At 60.9% G+C, this 18,917-nt stretch overlaps 3 protein-coding genes across 8 annotated transcripts in view; 2 read left to right on the forward strand and 1 right to left on the reverse strand.

Annotated features, from left to right (window-relative positions):
• Positions 1–914: 914 nt before the first annotated feature.
• LOC105488476 (glutamate ionotropic receptor NMDA type subunit associated protein 1) lies at positions 915–4,289 on the reverse strand. The gene is made up of 7 exons (XM_011752588.3): positions 4,133–4,289; positions 2,710–3,112; positions 2,508–2,620; positions 2,234–2,434; positions 1,947–2,075; positions 1,712–1,855; positions 915–1,629 (listed from the first exon to the last, which is right to left on the reverse strand). The coding sequence occupies exons 2-7, from the start codon at positions 3,086–3,088 to the stop codon at positions 1,480–1,482; spliced, it is 1,116 nt and encodes a 371-aa protein (XP_011750890.1). The 5' UTR covers positions 3,089–3,112; positions 4,133–4,289; the 3' UTR covers positions 915–1,479.
• Positions 4,290–7,191: 2,902 nt separating this feature from the next.
• LOC105488473 (poly(ADP-ribose) polymerase family member 10) lies at positions 7,192–16,444 on the forward strand. Of its 3 annotated transcripts, XM_011752582.3 has the most exons (12): positions 7,192–7,289; positions 8,626–8,703; positions 8,828–9,006; positions 9,086–9,340; positions 9,412–9,648; positions 9,732–10,516; positions 10,626–10,847; positions 10,953–11,049; positions 11,246–11,881; positions 11,982–12,115; positions 15,485–15,659; positions 15,736–16,444. In XM_011752582.3, the coding sequence occupies exons 3-12, from the start codon at positions 8,835–8,837 to the stop codon at positions 16,080–16,082; spliced, it is 3,060 nt and encodes a 1,019-aa protein (XP_011750884.2). In that variant the 5' UTR covers positions 7,192–7,289; positions 8,626–8,703; positions 8,828–8,834; the 3' UTR covers positions 16,083–16,444. The 3 variants fall into 3 exon arrangements, with proteins under 3 accessions (XP_011750884.2, XP_011750886.2, XP_011750888.2); XM_011752584.3 differs by lacking the exon at positions 15,485–15,659 and having other exon boundaries at positions 15,736–15,989; XM_011752586.2 differs by lacking the exons at positions 15,485–15,659; positions 15,736–16,444 and adding an exon at positions 12,601–12,789.
• A 268-nt stretch (positions 16,445–16,712) lies between these two features.
• LOC105488470 (plectin) overlaps positions 16,713–18,917 on the forward strand; it is a 62,246-nt gene continuing 60,041 nt past the window's right edge. For 3 of the 4 annotated variants that reach the window (XM_071067617.1, XM_071067618.1, XM_071067619.1), the window contains exon 1: positions 18,187–18,385. In XM_071067617.1, coding sequence (XP_070923718.1) covers positions 18,193–18,385 — 193 coding nt within the window. In that variant the 5' untranslated portion in view covers positions 18,187–18,192. Of the gene's footprint in view, positions 16,868–18,186; positions 18,386–18,917 lie in introns of those variants that run through there. The other variant, XM_011752555.3, reaches the window with a different exon arrangement.

Here is an 18,917-nt window from a genome sequence, read left to right on the forward strand (position 1 = left end):
GCTTGGAGATAATGCAGGAGGAGGTTTCAGGAAGGATGAGCCAAGCCCTGGGCAGCCCACAGCTGTGGTGGCCACGGATATCAGGGTGGCGCCGGCTTCGTACATGGAGGTGCTAAGGGGACTGACTGGGTGGTGGGGAGGGGCCTTGAGAGATCCTCAGGCCTCGCTGCATGGAGAGCCTCAAGGCTGCAGTGGGAATGTCCAAGTCCAAAGTTGCCTCTTGGCCTGGAGCCGCGGGGTGTGAGAGCTCAGCACGGCTCACACGCAGCCAGGTCCCACGCAGTGGAGGGATCCCCTGCAGAAGTAGCAGGCATCACAGGGCAGGAAACGCAGTACAGGCTGGGGCTGAGGGCTCCAAAAGACCGGGCCTGGGCAAGCCAACGGGCCCAAATGGCTGAGCCCTCAGTCTCTGTCCAGCTTTTGGACGGGACCTCCGGCCTGCGTTTCTCATGGGGAGGCTGGAGAGAGGCAGGGACCTCTGTGTGAGGCAGGCCTGGGCAGAATATCAGGGTGCCCACACAGATGGACTGCACAGAGCCGGGGAGGCCCAGGGAGCACCCGAGGAGCATGGCAGGCTGCCCTGGGGCAGGCCAGTGACCTGTGCCGCTGGCCCAGGCGACAGAAGAGTGAGAGGGCTACACCGTGCCATCTCCAGGGAGCACCTGGTAGACACAGCCAGCCCACTTACCATCAGGGTACCCCAGCACAGGCTGAGCTCACTCTGAGCACCCCAGGGCCTCTGTCCATCAGTCAGGAACTCAACACACACCTTACGTAGTTGCGTGTGGGCAGAGGCTTGGCACTGTGTTAACCTCCACCTTCATTTCTGGTCCTGTGTCCCCATCAGCAGGGAAGGCCTGGAGCCCCTCCCGACTTCATGTTGAAAGTGGCAGGGAGAAGAGTGACCAAGGGAAGGCAGAGAGCAAATCCCATTTATTGGAATTTCACTGACAGCAGATTGAGAGGAAGGCTGCCCCCTCCCCTGAAACATGCCGTCCTCTCTGCCCTCAGGGCTCAGCACAGGGATAAGACCCCACTCCGCATGTCCCCAGAGGGCAGCACTCCAGGGTGGGGGGGAGGGGTGCTCTACGCCAGGCTGGGGAGCTGGGACAGGAGGGAAGACGTGCACCCTCACCTCTTGGCTCAATCCCTCTCCCCGGGACCTGGTGCTGCCCCCAGTCCCTGGGGTGGGCTGGCAGACAGGGCTCATGCAACAATGAGTAGACAGGAGGTGGCACAGAAACGTGGCCTTGTTGCCCCTTGGCGGGGCGGGAGGACTAAAGGGGCCATGCTGTGGCCACAGGGGGTCCAAACGGAAGTATCTGCAGTGTACATATGGGAGGGTTGGAGAGGGGCGTCCTCTGCCCCAGGCTGTGCCTGGGGACAAGAGAGAGGGGAAGGACAGCTGGCACTGCCGTGCCAGGGGCAGGGTCCAGGCCAGCCATGCCACCTGAGCGGGCACAGAGAGCTGGAGCTGGGCTACTCCTTGGCGCGGCCAATGATGGTGAGGATGTACAGGAAGATGTTGATGATGTCTGTGTACAGGTTCAGCGCGGCAAACACGTACTCTTCCGGGCTCAGGGACAGCTGCTTGTTCCCCAACAGCAGCTGGGTGTCCACTGCCAGGAACTGGAGGTGACAGCACAGTGGTGTTGAGGGACAAGCCTGCCCGCCCAGCGTCCAGCCCCGGCCAAGGCCGCCCCTCACTCACGCAGGTGAAGAGCAGAGCGCCCAGCGAGGCGTACACGATCTCCAGGATGCGGTTCCGGATGAAGATGCAGAGGATGGCGAAGATGAAGAGCACCACCATGCTCACCAGGAGCACACCCATGCACGAGGTGAAGTCGTAGCGGGTCTGCAGGCGGGGGAGGAACGGGCCATGGGGCTGGGCCTGGGAAAGCTGCTCGGCCCCTGCGGCCACAGCCCAGCCATGGGAGGCCCCTCACCTGCATGGAGAAGATGACGACCGTGAAGCAGACGGCTGTGGTGATGCCCACGGCCATGATGACTGCCTCGGTGTTGTAGAAGCTGGCGATCATCCCCACCATGTACGACAGGCTGGCGGTCAGGACCGACTGTGGGTGGGAGACACACGCTGGCCTTGGGTGTGTGCCACCCCCGCCCGCCCCTGCCTCATGAGCACAAGGAGAACCAGGGTGACCAGGCCCGGAAGAGTGGGCGTGTGGGACTGCATGGCCAGACCCGGGCCCAGAAGCTCAGGTTTGGGGGTTACCAGTGCAACAAGGTTCCAGGGGTGCTTTCGCCGGAAGTCCCCACAACAGCTGAGGACGATGAGGGAGATGAAGAAGACAGCATAGGAGACATAGTAGGTCCAGACGTTCTCCCGGACAAAGCCCTTCACCTCCCCAACAAAAGTGAACACAGACACCGTGGACAGGGTCACCGACAGCTGCAGGGTCAGCACCAGGAACACCTGGGAAAGGAGCCGCTCAGAGTCATCCGCTGGGCGCCACACCCCCCACCTCCTCCGAGATGCCCCCACCCACCTTGCGGATGAAGGCCTGTCGGATGCTCTTGTCATCCCAGTCGGTGGCAGGGAAGTCCTGGTTGTCATAGTAGGATGGGGGACCCTCCTCCTGGTAGTTTCCATGCTGGGGTGCTGAGGAGCAGACAGGCTGGGTCAGCGCCACTCACGAGCACCTCCCCCTGCCCTCCCCGCCACCCCACCCCTCCCTTCCTGAGACTCACAGTCAGGGTCTTGTCCTGGGAAGGCCTGTGGCTGTCCATAGGGGTTGGGGGGAAAGGGGCTCTGGGGATATGGCCCCTGGGGGTAGCCCCCTTGGGGGTAGGGGCCCTGTGGGTAGCCCTCTTGTGGGTAGGGGCCCTGTGGGTAGGCCCCTTGGGGGTAGGGGCCCTGTGGGTAGCCCCCTTGGGGGTAGGGGCTGGGGCCATGGGGGTACCCTGGCTGACCGTAGGGTGAGGGCTGGAAAGGGGGCTGCGGGTAAGGGGCCCCAGGGTAGGGAGGCTGAGCATAGGGGGGCATGGGTGGCTGGGGCCCCCCCGGATATCCAGGGTTGGGGGGAGGATAGTTGTCCCCAGACACCAAAAAACTCTTTTCATGGGACATGGCCTCGGGTTCGGCGGTCCGCCCCTAGAGCAGGCAAACAAAAAACAGTGGAACAGTTGGCTTGCGCGACAGTGTCAGGACCCAGCCCTGCGCAACTCCACCTGCTTCTCGGAACCCAGGGGGAAGAAAGGGAAGACCGTGACCTTTGCCACGGGCTGTGCGGAGCCCCAGAGCCTGGGCCTGGAGAAGCGCGTGGGAACCTGACCGGACCGGCGCCGTGGGGCCTTCCCAGGACTCTAGGCCGCCTTTAGGGTGGGGGAGGGGCCGGGCGAGGGGACAACCACCAGCCTCGGGATTTGGGGCTTGGTTGTTTATCACAAGCAACCGGAGGCCTGCACCGCTGCCGGCGTCTCCCGGGTGGGAGCTCAGCGCGTGGGGGCTGGGGTCTGGTCGGGGACGTGTGGGGTGTGCCCGGACCCTCCCCTCCGCATCCCGCCCCTTAAGCAGCTTTAAGGGGCCGGAGCCGGCGGCTATTTCTATCCTAGGAAATCCCCGGGCCATCTGTGACCAACAAGGGCCCGAGCCCCCCCACCCCCCCGAAGCCAACAACAGGGCCCAACGGCCCCGGGCTCCGGGTGGGGGGATCAGGCCTCGATCGGCTGCCGGTGCCTGCCAGTGGGATACGCCGGGAACAGCGGGGTGCGGGGGTGTGTGGGGGATGGAAGCGACCACGGAGCGTGCGGGGAACAAAGCGGGCGTGGGGCGAGGCGGGTAGGGGCTGCGGCCGTGGCACTGACACCGAGGGCGGATGGGCCCTCCGCGGGCCGGGGGCGCACAGGGTCATGGGTCCAGCAGTCGCCGCAGCGCGCCGCCCCCTCCCTCCGGCTCCAGGCCGCCGCGGCTCCCCGCCCCCACCACCGCCGCCACCTCTGGCCGGGAGCAGCCGCGTGCCCCGGCGGGGCCAACTGACCGACCCGAGGCGGCCACGCTCGGATGCGCAGGACCCGCGTGGGGGTGGGGGCGGGGGCGGGGGCGGGGGCGGGGGCGGCCGGCCGCACGGCGCAGCGGGTCGGACGCGCTCCTGGGCTCTGGCCGGGGACTCACCGGTGGCGGGGCGCCGCAGGCCGGTGAGCACGGTGTCCGCTGCGCGGCCGCGCGGTGATGGCCGGTGCGCCCGCACCCGCACCCGCACCCGCTCCCGCTCGGCGGCCGCTCGGCTGGGCCTGCGCCTGCGGCTGGGAAGACGCAGCGGGGCCTTGTGACGGGGCGGGGTAGGGGGCGGGGCCGGGCGAGCTCGGGGATGGGCGGGGCGGGGCAGGGCGGGCGGGGCTTCCGCGGACCCCACCCACTGCGCCCCCGTGCTTGTTCCTTTTGGCTCTGGCTGGAGGCCCGCGCCCCTCACTGCCTGCCGAGGGCTGGGGTCGGGCGGTGGGCGCTGAAGACCCCTGGAGGCAGAAGTGTGGTCTGGCCAATTTGGCTGGCCGTTCGGTAGTTAAGAAATTTATTCCTAAATGCGGGATTTGCTGAAGCTGCCCGGGACTGACCATCCGTTCTCTGCCTTAAAACACAACGTTCACTTCTTTTCATCCAGGTCTATCCCAAATCAAGAAGCCTAATCGTTTAGTTCCCAAATTGAGGCCTCATGGTTTAATTGCCCCGTTTTCTCTATCAGCCCAAACTCGGCCAGGCCTGCTACTAGAGACCTTTTTTTTTTTTTTTTAAATTCTTGTGGATACATAGGTGTATGTTTATGGGCCACAAGGGACGTTTTGATATAGGCATGCATAATAACCACATCAAGGTAAATGGGGTATCCATCAGCTCAAGCATTTGTCCTTCGTGTTACAAACAATCCGGTTATACTCTTGGAGTTGTTTTAAAATGTACAATTAAATTATTTTTGATTACAGTCACCCTGTTGTACTAGCAAATACGATGTCTTATTTTCCCACTAGAGACCCTGAAGGCTCACTTGTCTGCCTGACGTCCTCACAAGCTGCGAGGGGCTGAGGCTTGAGGATACAGCAGGACTGGAGGCCAGGCCGCCTCCCTGCTTGGCTCCCAAGTCCTTTTGGGGGAACAGTGACTGGCACAGGCAGGGTGCATCCTGCTGCCAGCCTTCCCACCCAGGGCCCGGACCCCACCTGCCCTTCTGCCCTTGGAGGGCTGGCCGCTCCCAGACCGCTCTGAGTCCTGCACCTATGGTGCACTGGTGCAATGTTTAGCAACCAGACCTAGTGAGGGGAAGCCTGGGGTGCATTTTTTTGCACGTGCCCATGGTGTTATTACTCCACCAGGGCTGGTTTCAAGTTACCCCCAGCTGAGCAACCAGTCCACAGGAATTCCTGAAACTGTACCAGTCTGCTTGTGGTGTGAGTGGTGCCTGTGCCCTCTGCAGCCAGGGTCGGCATAATGGGTAACCTGTGATGAGTTCCATTAGAGGAAACGTGGGAAAAGCAGGGATGGATTTACCTTTGTAGAAGCAGAAGCTCACAAAATTTGAGAGACCTTTAAGAAAAATAAAATGCCGGCCGGGCGCGGGGGCTCACGTCTGTGATCCCAGCACAGTGGGAGGCTGAGGCGGGCGGATCACAAGGTCAGGAGATCCAGATCATCCTGGCTAACCCGGTGAACCCCTGTCTCTACTAAAAATACAAAAAAAAAAAAAAAAAAAATAGCTGGGTGTGGTGGTGTGCACCTGTAATCCCAGCTACTGAGAAGGCTGAGGCAGAAGAATTGCTTGAACCTGGGTGGCAGAGGTTACAGTGAGCTGAGATCGTGCTACTGCACTCCAGCCTGCGTGACAGAGTGTGACTCTGTCTCAAAAAATAAATAAATGAATAAATAAATAAATAAATAATAGCCGGGTATGGTAGCGCACGCCGGTAATCCCAACACTTTGGGAGGCTGAGGCAGGTGGATCATCTGAGGTCAGGAATTCGAGACCAGTCTGCCCAATAGGGTGAAACCCTGTCTCTACTAAAAATACAAAAATTAGCTGGGCATGGTGTTGTGTGCCTGTAATCCTGGCTACTTGGGAGGCTGAGGCAGGAGAATCCCTTGAACCAGGGAGGCAGAGTTTCAATGAGCTGAGATCACACCATTGCACTCCAGCCTGGACACAGAGGGAGATCCCGTCTCAAAGAAAATAAACACTTTTTTTTAAAATTTTGAGACGGAGTCTTGCTCTGTCATCTAGGCTGGAGTACAGTGGCTTGATCTCGGCTCACTGCAAACTCCGCCTCCCGGGTTCATGCCATTCTCCTGCCTCAGCCTCCCAAGTAGCTGGGACTGCAGGTGTCCACCACCACGCCCGGGTAATTTTTTGTATTTTTAGTAGAGACAGGGTTTCACCGCGTTAGCCAGAATGGTCTTGATATCCTGACCTCGTGATCCGCCTGCCTCGGCCTCCCAAAGTGCTAGGATTACAGGCGTGATCCACTACGCCTGGCCAAAAATAAATAAATTTTAAAAAATTAAATAAATAAAGTAAAATGCTGAGTACAAAGTTGAGTAAAGGGCTTCAGGAGGGGTCGTGTAGGCAGAGTCCCTAAGTGTCTTTAGATTTATGTTAAATCTGCCTTAAAAACAGAGTAAGGGGCTGGGCACAGTGGCTTGTGCCTGTAATCCTAGCACTTTGGGAGGCCAAGGTGGGTGGACCACCTGAGGTCAGGAGTTCGAGAGCAGCCTGGTTAACATGGTGAAACCCCAAATTAGCCGGGCATGGTGGCACACATTTGTTTTCCCAGCTACTCAGGAGGCTGAGGCAGGAGAATCACTTGAACCCAGTGGGTGGAGGTTGCTGTGAGCCGAGATCACGCCACTTAACTCCAGCCTGGGTGAAAGGGTGAAACTCCGTCTCGGGAAAAAAAAAAGAAAGGCAGAGTAAGGGAGATCATGCCAGAGGGGTGGCCATGGGGGTTTGTGGGGAAGGCCAAGTAGAGGAAAGGGCCAGTCCCAGGCCACTGAGGCAGGAGTGGCCTGTAGCTCTGCAGGAAGAGCTGAGAACCTGGAGCCCTCTGAGCATCAGGGTGTGCAGGGGGCATGGGGCCAGAGAAGGGACTGAGGTCTGGTCAGGTGCAGCTGGGCAGGTCCTCAAAAGGACTTTGGAGTTTTTGTTTTGTTTTGTTTTGTTTTAGACAGAGTCTCACTCTATCACCTAGGTTGGAGTGCAATGTCATGATCTCAGCTCACTGCAACCTCTGCCTCCCAGGTTCAAGCGATTCTCCTGACTCAGCCTCCCAAGTAGCTGAGATTACAGGTACCTGCAACCATGCCTGGCTAATGTTTTCATTTTTAGTAGAGACAGGGTTTTACTTTGTTGGCCAGGCTGATCTCAAACTCCTGACCTCGTGATCCAGCCGCTTCAGCCTCCCAAAGTGCTGGGATTACAGGCGTGAGCCACTGCGCCCAGCCCCCAGCACTTTGGTTTTTACTGTTGCTGATGCTCGGAGCTATGTAGCAGCTGCTGGTGTCACTTTACAAGGCCCACCCTGACCCCTCTGTTGAGGACCCACCATGGGAGTGGCAGGCAGACAGAGACTAGTTAAGAGGTGAGCTTAGCTACCTAGCGAGAGATTCTGGAGGCTGGGACCAGGGTCGGGGCAGCAGAGGTGCGGCATGTGCAGGGCTGGGAGCGAAGGCTGGCCAGGGTCCTCAGCTCCCTGGAGGGAGGAGCAGCAGGGGTGGGGCTGGGTTTTGGTGGGCTGAGGGGTGAGTGGGAAGTAGGAGACGGAGAGCAGTAGTAGCCACAGCTCTTTGAAAGGCTGGAAACAAATGGAGCTTGGGTGATGTCGGGGATTTGTGGCGAGTGGGATTGTGGATTCTGAAGGCACTTCCCAGGTTTGAGGCCTGGTGCTGCTGTGGGCCTGTCTGCACCTCTGTTTCCCTTTCTGTGGTGAGGATTAGTGGCAGCAAAGAATGCAGTGAGGCCATCACCCTGTCACCTTCTGGGGTTATTTGTGACGATGCCAATGATGGTGTGAGATGGGGAGGTGCAGGCAGGACAGAAAGCTGCAGGAATGGGCGGGCAGGACCCAAGGCGGGAGGAAGGCTGTGCTGCAATGCACGCTCTTGGAGACCAAGGGTGGGGAGCTGCCTATGCTCAGCAGCTGGCAGGTGTGAGGGACCAGGAGCAGGGTTGAGAAGGTTGCTGGAGGCATTGAAGGCCAGCCTTGGCCAGGGGCGGACCTGAAGACCCAGCACTTGTCATGCAGAGGGTGTCATGGACACAGAGGCTTGGAGATCCTGAGTGAGGGGCAGTGACTCAGGCCCCTGGGTGGGTTTAGTGGGGAAGGTGATTGGCCATTTTCGGACCATGGAGGCCAGGGGAGTGGAGGGCCACCAGAGGACACTCCTGTCTACCCTGCCAGCCAGGGGCTGGAGTGGGCCAGATGGGGCCAGTGGACTGGACTGGGCTGGCTGGAGTGTCCTGAGGGGTCCAGCCTGGCCAACACCTCCTGGTCATCTGGGGGTTGAGGCTGCAGCAGGAGAGGAAGCTTCTGAGCCCCAGTAACCAGGCCTCAGCGCCCGGGGCCCAGCTGCTCCCTCCCTCCTTCCGTCTTTCAGTTTCACTTTTGTTTTCCTGCTCCCTGCAGAGTTAGGCTTGCTGAGGGGCAGGCGCAGGAGTCCTGGCTGAGCTCATGACCTGAGGCTGCCGAGCGGCAGCAGGGAGTGTAAGTACCGTGTGTGGGGCCACCCATAACGGGTGAGTATTGAGGGCACCCCTCGGAGGGGCCTGGGGAGGGGTAGGAGGGGTGGAGTGGGCTGTTTCCCTACCCACCCGATGCCCCATCCCAGGGTTGCAATGGCGGAGGCAGAGGCAGGGGTGGCAGTGGAGGTCCGTGGACTGCCTCCTGCCGTGCCCGACGAGCTGCTCACACTCTACTTTGAAAACCGCCGACGCTCTGGAGGGGGGCCTGTGTTGAGCTGGCAGAGACTGGGCTGCGGGGGCATCCTCACCTTCAGAGAGCCTGCAGGTGAGAGGACTGGCTGAAGGGGCAGCCTGGGTGCCTTGACGTTCTGATGCCTGACGTCCTGCCCTGCCACTGCCCACAGACGCCGAGAGGGTCTTGGCCCAGGCAGATCACGAACTACATGGTGCCCAGCTGAGCCTGCGGCCAGCTCCACCACGAGCCCCTGCACGCCTGCTGCTCCAAGGACTGCCCCCTGGCACCGCACCCCAGCGTCTGGAGCAGCATGTCCAGGCCCTGCTGCGTGCCTCGGGGCTCCCAGTACAGCCCTGCTGTGCCTTGGCCAGCCCCCGGCCGGACCGGGCTCTGGTCCAGTTGCCCAAGCCCCTTTCTGAGGCAGGTGAGAGGCGGGTTGGGGTTGAGGGGCTGGCTAGGGGAGGTTCCCTGAGCTGACCTGCACATTCCCCACAGATGTCCGTGTCCTGGAGGAGCAGGCCCAGAATCTGGGCCTGGAGGGGTCCTCGGTGTCCCTGGCCCGGGTGCCCCAGGCCCGAGCAGTGCGTGTGGTGGGGGTCGGCGCCTCTGTGGACCTGCTGCTGCTGGAGCTGTACCTGGAGAATGAGCGCCGCAGTGGTGGGGGGCCCCTGGAGGACCTGCGATGCCTGCCGGGGCCCCTGGGCACTGTTGCCTCCTTCCAACAGTGGCAAGGTGAGGGGGGCTGGGCAGACCCAGCGGACCCTCCCTCTCCTACAGAAATCTGACAGGTTTTCTGTCCTTTCCCTTCCTCCAAGTGGCGGAACGAGTGTTGCAGCAGGAGCACCAGCTGCAGGGCTCAGAGCTGAGCCTTGTCCCCCACTACGACGTCCTGGAGCCTGAGGAGCTGGCTGAGAACACCAGTGGAGGGGACCACCCATCCACCCTGGGGCCTAGGGCTACCAAGCATGCTATCCTGAGGACTGGAGGGCTGGTGACGGCTCTGCAGGGTGCAGGGACTGTGACAATGGGCTCTGACGAGGAACCAGGGCAGTTAGGGTCCTCTCTGAGGACTGGTCCCATGGTGCAAGGTACAGGGACTATGACGACGGGCTCTGGCGAGGAATCAGGGCAGTCAGAGGCCTCTCTGAGGACTGGTCCCATGGGGTCTCTGGGACAGGCAGAGCCAGTCGGCTCAATGCCCATGGGGTCTCTCGAACATGAGGGGCTGGTAAGCCTGAGGCCTGTGGGGTTGCAGGAACAGGAGGGGCCCATGAGCGTGGGGCCTGTGGGGTCTACAGGCCCAGTGGAGATCTCTAAGGGGTTGCTAGGGCAGGAGGGCCTGGTGGAAATTGCCATGGACTCACCAGGGCAAGAAGGGCTGGTGGGTCCCATGGAGATCGCCATGGGGTGTCTGGAGAAGGCCGGGCCTGTGAGCCCAGGACACGTGAAGCTGGCGGGGCAGGAAGGCCTGGCGGAGATGGTGCTGCTGATGGAGCCAGGGGCGATGCGCTTCCTGCAGATCTATCATGAGGACCTTCTTGCGGGCCTGGGAGACGTCGCTCTCTTCCCACTTGAAGGACCGGATGTGACTGGCTTTCGGGTGAGTGGCCCCTCAGGACTCCTCACCTTCGGCCCCCTCCTCCTACTGACTCAGAATACCTCTTCTGTGCTCTAAACCTGCAAACTCCACCTCTGCCATGGCCCTGCAGCTCTGTGGAGGCCAGACTTCCTGCCAGGCGGCCGAGGAGTTTCTGCGGAGCCTGCTGGGCAGCATTAGCTGCCATGTGTTGCGCCTGGAGCACCCGGGCAGCGCCAGGTTTCTCCTGGGCCCAGAAGGGCAGCGCCTTCTCCAGGGGCTGGAGGCTCAGTTCCAGTGTGTCTTTGGGACAGAGCGCCTGGCCACAGCCACCTTGGACACAGGCCTTGAAGAGGTAGAGATGGAGTCCCACCCCTGCCCTCCGCTTTCTCACGCCTCTGCCCCAGACCTCCTCTGCCCTTGCCCAGAGGCTAGTGGTCCTGACGTCCTCTCCCTACAGGTGGACCCTACCGAGGCCCTCCCAGTGCTCCCTGGTGATGCCCACACCCTGTGGCCCCCAGACAGTACAAGTAGTGACCAGGAGGACGTGAGCCTAGGTAGGACTTCCTGGGAGCCCTCAGCACATCCTGTGGCCCTCACTTGACCCCACCCCCTGCCCTGCTCTGTCCTCCCATCTGTCTACTGACCCATCTTAGGCCCACCGTGTACCCCAAAAACTTGCTTCCCATCTTTCACCCATTCCAACTCCTCCTGGGCCCAGCCCCTGACCCAGTGGCCTCTCCCTGCCTCCAGAGGAGGTCCGAGAACTGCTGGCCACCCTGGAGGGCCTAGACCTAGACGGGGAGGACTGGCTGCCTCTGGAGCTGGAGGAGGAAGGGCCTCAGGAGCAGCCAGAGGAGGAGGCGACCCCAGGGCATGAGGAGGAGGAGCCTGTGATCCTGGCACCCAGGCGGCTGGAGGAGGAGGCCGCTCTGCAGCTGGCCCTCCACCGGTCGCTGGAGCCTCAGGGTCAGGCGGCTGAGCAGGAGGAGTCTGCTGCCCTGCGCCAAGCCCTAGCCCTCTCCCTGCTGGAGCAGCCCCCGTTGGAGGCAGAAGAGCCTCCAGATGCGGGGACTGATGGGAAGGCCCAGCTGGTGGTGCACTCGGCCTTTGAGCAGGATGTGGAGGAGCTGGACCGGGCACTCAGGGCTGCCTTGGAGGTCCACCTCCGGGAGGAGACAGTGGGGCCCTGGCGCCGCACACTGCCTGCAGAGCTGCGTGCCCGCCTGGAGCGGCGCCACGGTGTGAATGTTGCCCTGCGCGGTGACTGCACCATCATCCGTGGCTTCGGGGCCCATCCTGCCCGTGCTGCCCGCCACTTGGTGGCACTTCTGGCTGGCCCCTGGGATCAGAGTTTGGCCTTTCCCTTGGCAGCTTCAGGCCCTACCTGTGAGTCTACATCCTGGACTGAGGGATGGTGGGGTGGGCTGGTTAGCAGGGGCTAGTGCCCCAGGCATGGCTCTGACCTCCCCTTTTCCCCACGCATCAGTGGCGGAGCAGACGCTGAAGGGGCCCTGGAACAAGCTGGAGCATCTGGCAGAGAGCACCGGGGAATTCCGAGAGGTGGTGCAGGCCTTCTACGACACCCTGGACGCTGCCCACAGCAGCATCCGCATCGTTCGCGTGAGTCCATGCCCTGTCTCTCTGGCCCCATGGCGTCCTGGGCTCTTGCACCATCAGCACCTTGCCAAGTCTGTGGCCTGTCCCTCTTGCCTACATCAAGGTCAGCTGACCAGGAGCTGACAGGCTCCCAGCCCTGTTCTCTGCCCAGAGGGCGTTCCCAAAGTGGGGAGGGACAGCCCTGTTCTCTGCCCAGAGGGCGTTCCCAAAGTGGGGAGGGACAGCCCTGTTCTCTGCCCAGAGGGCGTTCCCAAAGTGGGGAGGGAAACAGGAGGGAACAGAGTGGGGGTCTTGGGATCTGATAGGCCTGAATGAGGGTCCCCACTCTGCCGCTCATGACTGGGTCACCAGGGACTATGGGACCACTGCCAGGCCTCAGTTTCCTTATTTGGAGCATGGGCGGTGACGCCCTCTTGTGGCTATTGTGAGGATTATTCGTTTCACAAATGCATCCCTTGTGCTGTTCGGGTGCTCTTCTGCCTCCACAGAAAGGCCCAGGCTCGCTGTGGTCACTGTGCTGATAACACTTCGTGGGGCACTCTCAACTCTTGATGCTCAAAGTTGTGCGTGGGGCCAGCAGCATCACCCTCCACCAGGAGCTGGTCAGAAATGCAGAAAGAACCTCTGGTTGTCCTCAGACCTGACCACCACCATCACCACCAACACCACCAACACCAACATCATCACAACATCGCCATGACCCTCACTACCATCACCATAATCACCATCACCATGACCCTCACCACTCACTGTCATCACCACCACCATCACCATCACCATCACCATCACCACCACCATAGCCACCATCGTCACCATCACCACCATTAGCATCACCACTATCACTGTCAGCTTCACCAACACACCTTCACCACTCACCACCACCAGCATCACCACCACCCAGACGCACTGAGCTCATATCCTGGTGGTTTTGTTAATTATATGTACTTGGTTCTTCCGGTGAGCACCTTTATGACTTTAACTGGTACACTTGAATATTTTTTTTCACTTGACAGCTTTAGAGATTGTTTCTTGCCTTCCTGCAAGAAGGTAAGATGGAGGAGAATGGGCCTCGCTTCTCTCTCTTTTGCCTCCTTCCTCACCTTCCATCTCAATTTGGTCAGTTACATTATTTTTATTATGTAGTAAAGGTTTCTGTAACTATCACAAAGCCTCCATGCTTGGACCATAGGTTGGTAGACGTACTATAATAATGAAAAAATATTTACCATTGAGCCATAGAAAGAGAAATGAAATCCTGGTTATTAAAACTGTGTTCTGTGAAAAAGGTATTCTAGAATTCAAGGCTAATGGCCGTTGTTTTTTTGACTTTATTTTTTCTGGGTCATGCTTGACCACTGGGTTACTCAGTCCCCACTTGTCACATTTTGGCACAGATTCTTTTGTTTAGTGGGAGTATCTCCTTGAGTGGATGGCAAACATATTTGACTTTTAAATTTATGTATATGTGAACATATATATAAACATATACATTTATATAAACATACACATTTATATATATATATGATTTTCTTTAAGACAGTGTCTTTCTCTGTTGCCCAGGCTAGTGTGCAGTGGTACAATCTCGGCTAACTGCAACCTCCGCCTCCTGGGTTCAAGTGATTCTGCCTCAGCCTTCCAGGCAGCTGGGATTATAGGCACACACCACCACACCCAGCTACTTTTTGTATTTTTAGTAGAGATGGGTTTTGCTTTTTTGTTTTTTTTTTTTTTTTTGAGATGGAGTCTCACTCTGTCGCCCAGGCTGGAGTACAGTGGCACGATCTCAGCTCACTGCAAGTTCTGCCTCCCGGGTTCATGCCATTCTCCTGCCTCAGCCTCCTGAGTAGCTGGGACTACAGGGGCCCGCCACTACACCTGGCTTATTTTTTGTATTTTTAGTAGAGACGGGGTTTCACTGTGTTAGCCAGGATGATCTGGATCTCGTGACCTCGTGATCTGCCCACCTTGGCATTCCAAAGTGCTGGGATTACAGGCGTGAGCCACTGCACCCGGCCGAGATGGGGTTTTGCCATGTTGGTCAGGCTGGTCTCGAACTCCTGACCTCAAGTGATCCACCTGCCTTGGCCTCCCAAAGTGCTGCGATTACAGGCATGAGCCACTGCGCCTGGCCGACTTTTAAATTTACGTTGCCCTTTACAATTGGAGGTATTTTGCAACTGTAATTTGATGTTGGTATAAACTTCCATGTTCTCGTGTGTCCTAATATGCCCTTATTTGTCCTCATTCTTCATTAATAGTTTGGCGGAATATAGTGCTCAGGTTCAAAATATGTTTTGCCTCAGATATTTGAAGACATTGCTGCTTTTTTTCCTTCTTAAAAAATATTTTTCTTGGAAAGTTAAAAAATATCCCCCCATGGTTTCTTAGCATCTGGTGTCTGCAGTGAGAGACCCAATGTGAGAAGGCGAGATTTCTTCCCATTTGCATATTGAGCTCGGGGTGTGTGTGTGTGTGAACTTGCAGGGTTTTCTTTCACTCTGAGGGTTGAGGTTTCCTGGCAGGTGGGTGCCCCTGGCAGGGGTGTGTCTTTCCTCACTGTCCTTCTTGGCATTTCACAGATCTTGTGTATCTGAAGATGTTCCTTTAGCTCAGGGAAGCCATCTTCCCTGTGTGCACTGGAGCTCCGGCCAGTGGAGCTCATGCCCCTTCACCTGCTCCCTCGGAGTTCCTTTCTCTTCCATTAGCTCCGCACCCTGCGTCAGTTCCTGAACTCCATCTAGAACACTAGCTGGGGCTTTAGTTTGAACCACTTCCTCATTTGGCTCACCCCGCTGGAGTGAGCTCAGCGTCCCTTTCTGAACGTAGGAGCACTCTGGTTTTCAGACTAGTTCCTTTTCATGGCAGCTAGTCTTGTTTAATGGACATAGTGTTCTTTTGCAACCCTGTGAAAAAAACTATTTAGAATTTCTTTAAAAGTGTTTCCCAGGGCTGACTGTCGGGTTGGTCACCTGAGGCCTTCTCTCCCATCTGGGTCTTTCAGCACTGAGAGGTCTGTGGGCAGCTCCCGGTGCTGGAGTCAGGTCCTGCAGGCAGCATAGGGCCGTGGCTCAGCTCTTCTCTGCAGAGGCCTCGGTGTGAGTGGGTGGGGTTTGCCCACCTGTAGACCTCCACGGGAGGGGGGAGGGGGGCATCAGACTCCCCTGGAGGGGTCAGTCTCCCCAGAGGCCCTCTGAAGTCACTTGTCTCATGGAGGTGCTACTGTCTGCTGCTGGACAGAGCATGATGGAGGCTACAAGGGCTCCCTCAAACCCTCCAACAGAGGGCTCCTGGTTGCCGGGCTCAGTTCTGCCCTGGGTGGGCCCCAGGGCGGAGGAAGGGTGTTTAATCCTGGCCTGGGCCATCCCCCCGCAGGTAGAGCGGGTGTCGCACCCGCTGCTGCAGCAGCAGTATGAGCTGTACCGGGAGCGCCTGCTGCAGCGATGCGAGCGGCGCCCGGTGGAGCAGGTGCTGTACCATGGCACGACAGCGCCGGCAGTGCCTGACATCTGCGCCCACGGCTTCAACCGCAGCTTCTGCGGCCGCAACGGTGAGGCCTGAGCCCGGCAGGCGCGGGGGCTTTGCGCACCCTGACCACCCTGACCTTGCCCTGTCCCGCCCTGCAGCCACGGTCTACGGGAAGGGCGTGTATTTCGCCAAGCGCGCCTCCCTGTCGGTGCAGGACCGCTACTCGCCCCCCAACGCCGATGGCCACAAGGCGGTGTTCGTGGCACGAGTGCTGACCGGCGACTACGGGCAGGGCCGCCGCGGTCTGCGGGCGCCCCCTCTGCGGGGCCCAGGCCACGTGCTCCTGCGCTACGACAGCGCGGTGGACTGCATCTGCCAGCCCAGCATCTTCGTCATCTTCCACGACACCCAGGCGCTGCCCACCCACCTCATCACCTGCGAGCACATGCCCCAGGCTTCCCCCGACGACCCCTCTGGGCTCCGGGGCCACTCCCCAGACACTTAACCGAAGGGGCCACCTTCTGGCCTCCTGCTTCCCAGGCTCCTGGCTCCGCACAGCCTGATGCCCCCCCGCCCCCAACTGTGGCCGCCTGAGCTGCGGAATCCAGAAGGCGGTGTGGAGTTGGGGGTCAGCAGCGGCCGAGGGGGGCTGGGCTGGGTCCCCGCCTGGGCCGACCCCACCACCAGGGGTCAGCAGAGCCCGGGAGGCGACGCCGCCCGCCCGCCGCGCCCAGACCTCGCCTGAATCGGCTCTGTTGTTTGAATAAACGTGAACGTGAACCCAAGCGGAAGGGCCCCGGGAACTCCGACTGCGACCTCTGTTTGGGGACTGGGGACCTCCGCGGCCCAGGGGCGGGGTCTGCAGCTCCCGAGGAGGCGTCGGGGTGCGGGGCGGGGCCCGGAGCGCACCGGGGCCAGCGCACTGCGTTCCTGTGTCGCGCACGCTGGCGCAGACAGCGTCTCCTTGCCGACCGGCCCGCCCCGTGCAGCCGGGACTCAGGTGTGCGCCGCGCCCTGGCCGAGTCTCCCCGCTGCCCTGGCCGAGTCGTCCCGCGCGGGCACCGGCCCCGCCGCTCCCGTGATCTCGCGCAGACACGGGCGCGCCGCGCAGACACGGGCGCCCGATCTCGCGGGCAGCGTTCGCTCGCGCTCCTCCGGGCCCGCGCGGTGCAGCTCTGGGTGGGGGCCGGGGCGGGGCTCGGGGTTCGCCCCGCCTGCGCCGCCTCCGCCGTTCTCCCGGCCCCAGCAGTCTGGCTGCGGCGGCAGAGCTGAAGCGAGCGGAGCCACCAGGCACGTAAGACCACGGCCAGGATGGAGAGGCGCGCCGCGTGCGGGCGTTGCGGGGTGGGGGTCGGGGGGGGGTCTCCGGCCGCAGGCCACACGGAACTGGGGGCTGCGTCGCGCCCCCTCCTGCCCTCGATCGAGAGGACAGGATCTCCCTGCGCGCTCGAGACTGCGGAACTGGACGGGCGGTGCCCGGGGTGTGGGCAGGAAAGGCTGCTGGGGAGGCGCGGCTGACCGCAGGGCTCTGGGCCGGGGACTGCAACCAGGGCGGCCCGTGGAGGAGCCAGTGGGGGCGGGGCGCGGCGGGCCCCTGCTCGGTGTCCGCTGTCTCCTCCCTAGCCCTTGGCCTGAGGGCGGAGGCACAGAGCCCACATTGTGCCCCCACACCAGCCCACCCTCGCCGAGACAGAGTCCCATTCACCTCTCGCACGCCAGTGCTCTTGGGGACGGGGGCTGGGAAGTGTGCGCGCGTGGGTATGCGTGCGCCCTGGTTGCGTCCGCCGTGCAGGTGTACGCGCCCCCACGGTGGGCTGCTGGAGCGGCCGCCTGGGCTCCCTCCCGGCCTCGCCGCAGCAGAGCTCCGGCGGCCCACGCCGCTGCGGCTGTAGCTATTTATAGGCCTTCGCTGCGGAGATGGAGGTGGGACTGCGGGCTGAGGTGGGGTGGCGTGATGGGGAGTCCTAGAGGTCAAGACAGCTTGGAGGCGGACTGCTGGTGTCCAGGGAAGGGCTTGGGTGTCCTTCCCTGATGACCTGGGGAGTGGTGGGGGCAGTGGTCAGCGTTCCTTGATGGCCTCGCCTGCCTACGATTAGAGGGTTAGAGGCGGGTCCAGTTGGGGATGGAGGCAGTGGAGGCCCGCATCTGAGTGAAGGTAGTCGCCTTTCGCCTTCCACTGGACAGGGTGGAAGGTGGTCTGTCCTGTGCCGGTTGAGCCCCTGGGTGACAGAGTAGGAGGTTGTGGGTGACTAAGAGAGGAGAGTGGCACTCAATGTGCGGGAGTGGGGGTGGCCAGGGTGGTCAGTGTCCTGGTGATAGACTGGAGGGTGAGGCCAGTGGCTGGGGGGGGGTCACTGCGTGGGTGTCTGAGGAATGGGCGGGAGGGGGCGAGGCAGTCATGGATGGAGAGAGGGTAAGTGCCTGGGGCCAGAGCGTGGGGGTCAGTATGTGGGTACAGCAGGGTGCAGGAGGGGTGTGGGTGCCAGTGTCCAGGCGAGAGGGTGAGTGGGGCGGGGTCAGTGTCTAGATTAAGAAGGTGGTGGGTGGGTCGGCGTGCAGAGTCCACTCCTGAACAGGCAGAGGTGTGACCCCTCCTGCTTCCCCTCCAGGAGGCCATGTCGGGTGAGGACGCTGAGGTCCGGGCAGTCCCCGAAGATGTCTCCAATGGAAGCAGTGGCTCGCCCAGCCCCGGGGACACACTGCCCTGGAACCTTGGGAAAACGCAGCGGAGCCGGCGCAGCGGGGGTGGCGCTGGGAGCAACGGGAGTGTGCTGGACCCTGCGGAGCGGGCGGTCATTCGCATCGCAGGTAACTGCGCAGGGCCTTGCCTGTGCACCGCCTTAGCACACGCAGGTTGACTGAGTTCCCGCTGCGTGCTAGGCGCTGGAGCTGGGACTGGATGGGGGAGGCCCGGGGGGATCTGCGGGTCAGGGAGGGCCTCGCGCATCCCAGGTGAGTGCAGGCGGCGCAGCGCCACCTGCTGGGCCGGCCCAGGCGGTTCATGAGACCTGGGGTTGGGCTTCTTGCTGCGGCGTCCATCATTGACTTTAAAACGGTCCAGTGCCCAGATGCAACAAGGATAATATTTTGGGCTCCTGGGGCAGAGCTGCCCACAAGGCCCTCGGTCTTGGCTGCCACCATGGGGGCCAGGTGGGCATGTACAGGAGCAGTGTATAGGGAGGGGACGCCTGGTTGTCTGGAGCCCCAGCCTCTTCCTGAGCTAGGATCCGGCCTTGCTTTCCAGTAGCTCCCCATCCAGGGAGGGGACACCTGGTTGTCTGGAGCCCCAGCCTCCAGGATGGGAAGCACCTGCGAGAGGCCTGGGGAAGGGGTAGGGCAG

This window comes from Macaca nemestrina, chromosome 8, assembly GCF_043159975.1.
Source record: "Macaca nemestrina isolate mMacNem1 chromosome 8, mMacNem.hap1, whole genome shotgun sequence".
In the NCBI taxonomy this organism is placed as follows: Eukaryota; Metazoa; Chordata; class Mammalia; order Primates; family Cercopithecidae; genus Macaca; species Macaca nemestrina.

What these genes read in the sequence shown, in the direction of transcription:
- LOC105488473 (XM_011752582.3), top strand. Translation starts at nt 8,835, where the DNA reads ATGGCGGAGGCAGAGGCAGGGGTGGCAGTGGAGGTCCGTGGACTGCCT. An exon ending in CAAGCCCCTTTCTGAGGCAG is followed by an intron (nt 9,341 to 9,411) that starts GTGAGAGGCGGG and finishes CATTCCCCACAG; the next exon opens with ATGTCCGTGTCCTGGAGGAG. An exon ending in GGCAGCTTCAGGCCCTACCT is followed by an intron (nt 11,882 to 11,981) that starts GTGAGTCTACAT and finishes CCCACGCATCAG; the next exon opens with TGGCGGAGCAGACGCTGAAG.
- LOC105488476 (XM_011752588.3), bottom strand. Translation starts at nt 3,088, where the DNA reads ATGTCCCATGAAAAGAGTTTTTTGGTGTCTGGGGACAACTATCCTCCC. An exon ending in GACAGGCCTTCATCCGCAAG is followed by an intron (nt 2,435 to 2,507) that starts GTGGGTGGGGGC and finishes CTCCTTTCCCAG; the next exon opens with GTGTTCCTGGTGCTGACCCT. An exon ending in GCGCTCTGCTCTTCACCTGC is followed by an intron (nt 1,630 to 1,711) that starts GTGAGTGAGGGG and finishes TGTCACCTCCAG; the next exon opens with TTCCTGGCAGTGGACACCCA.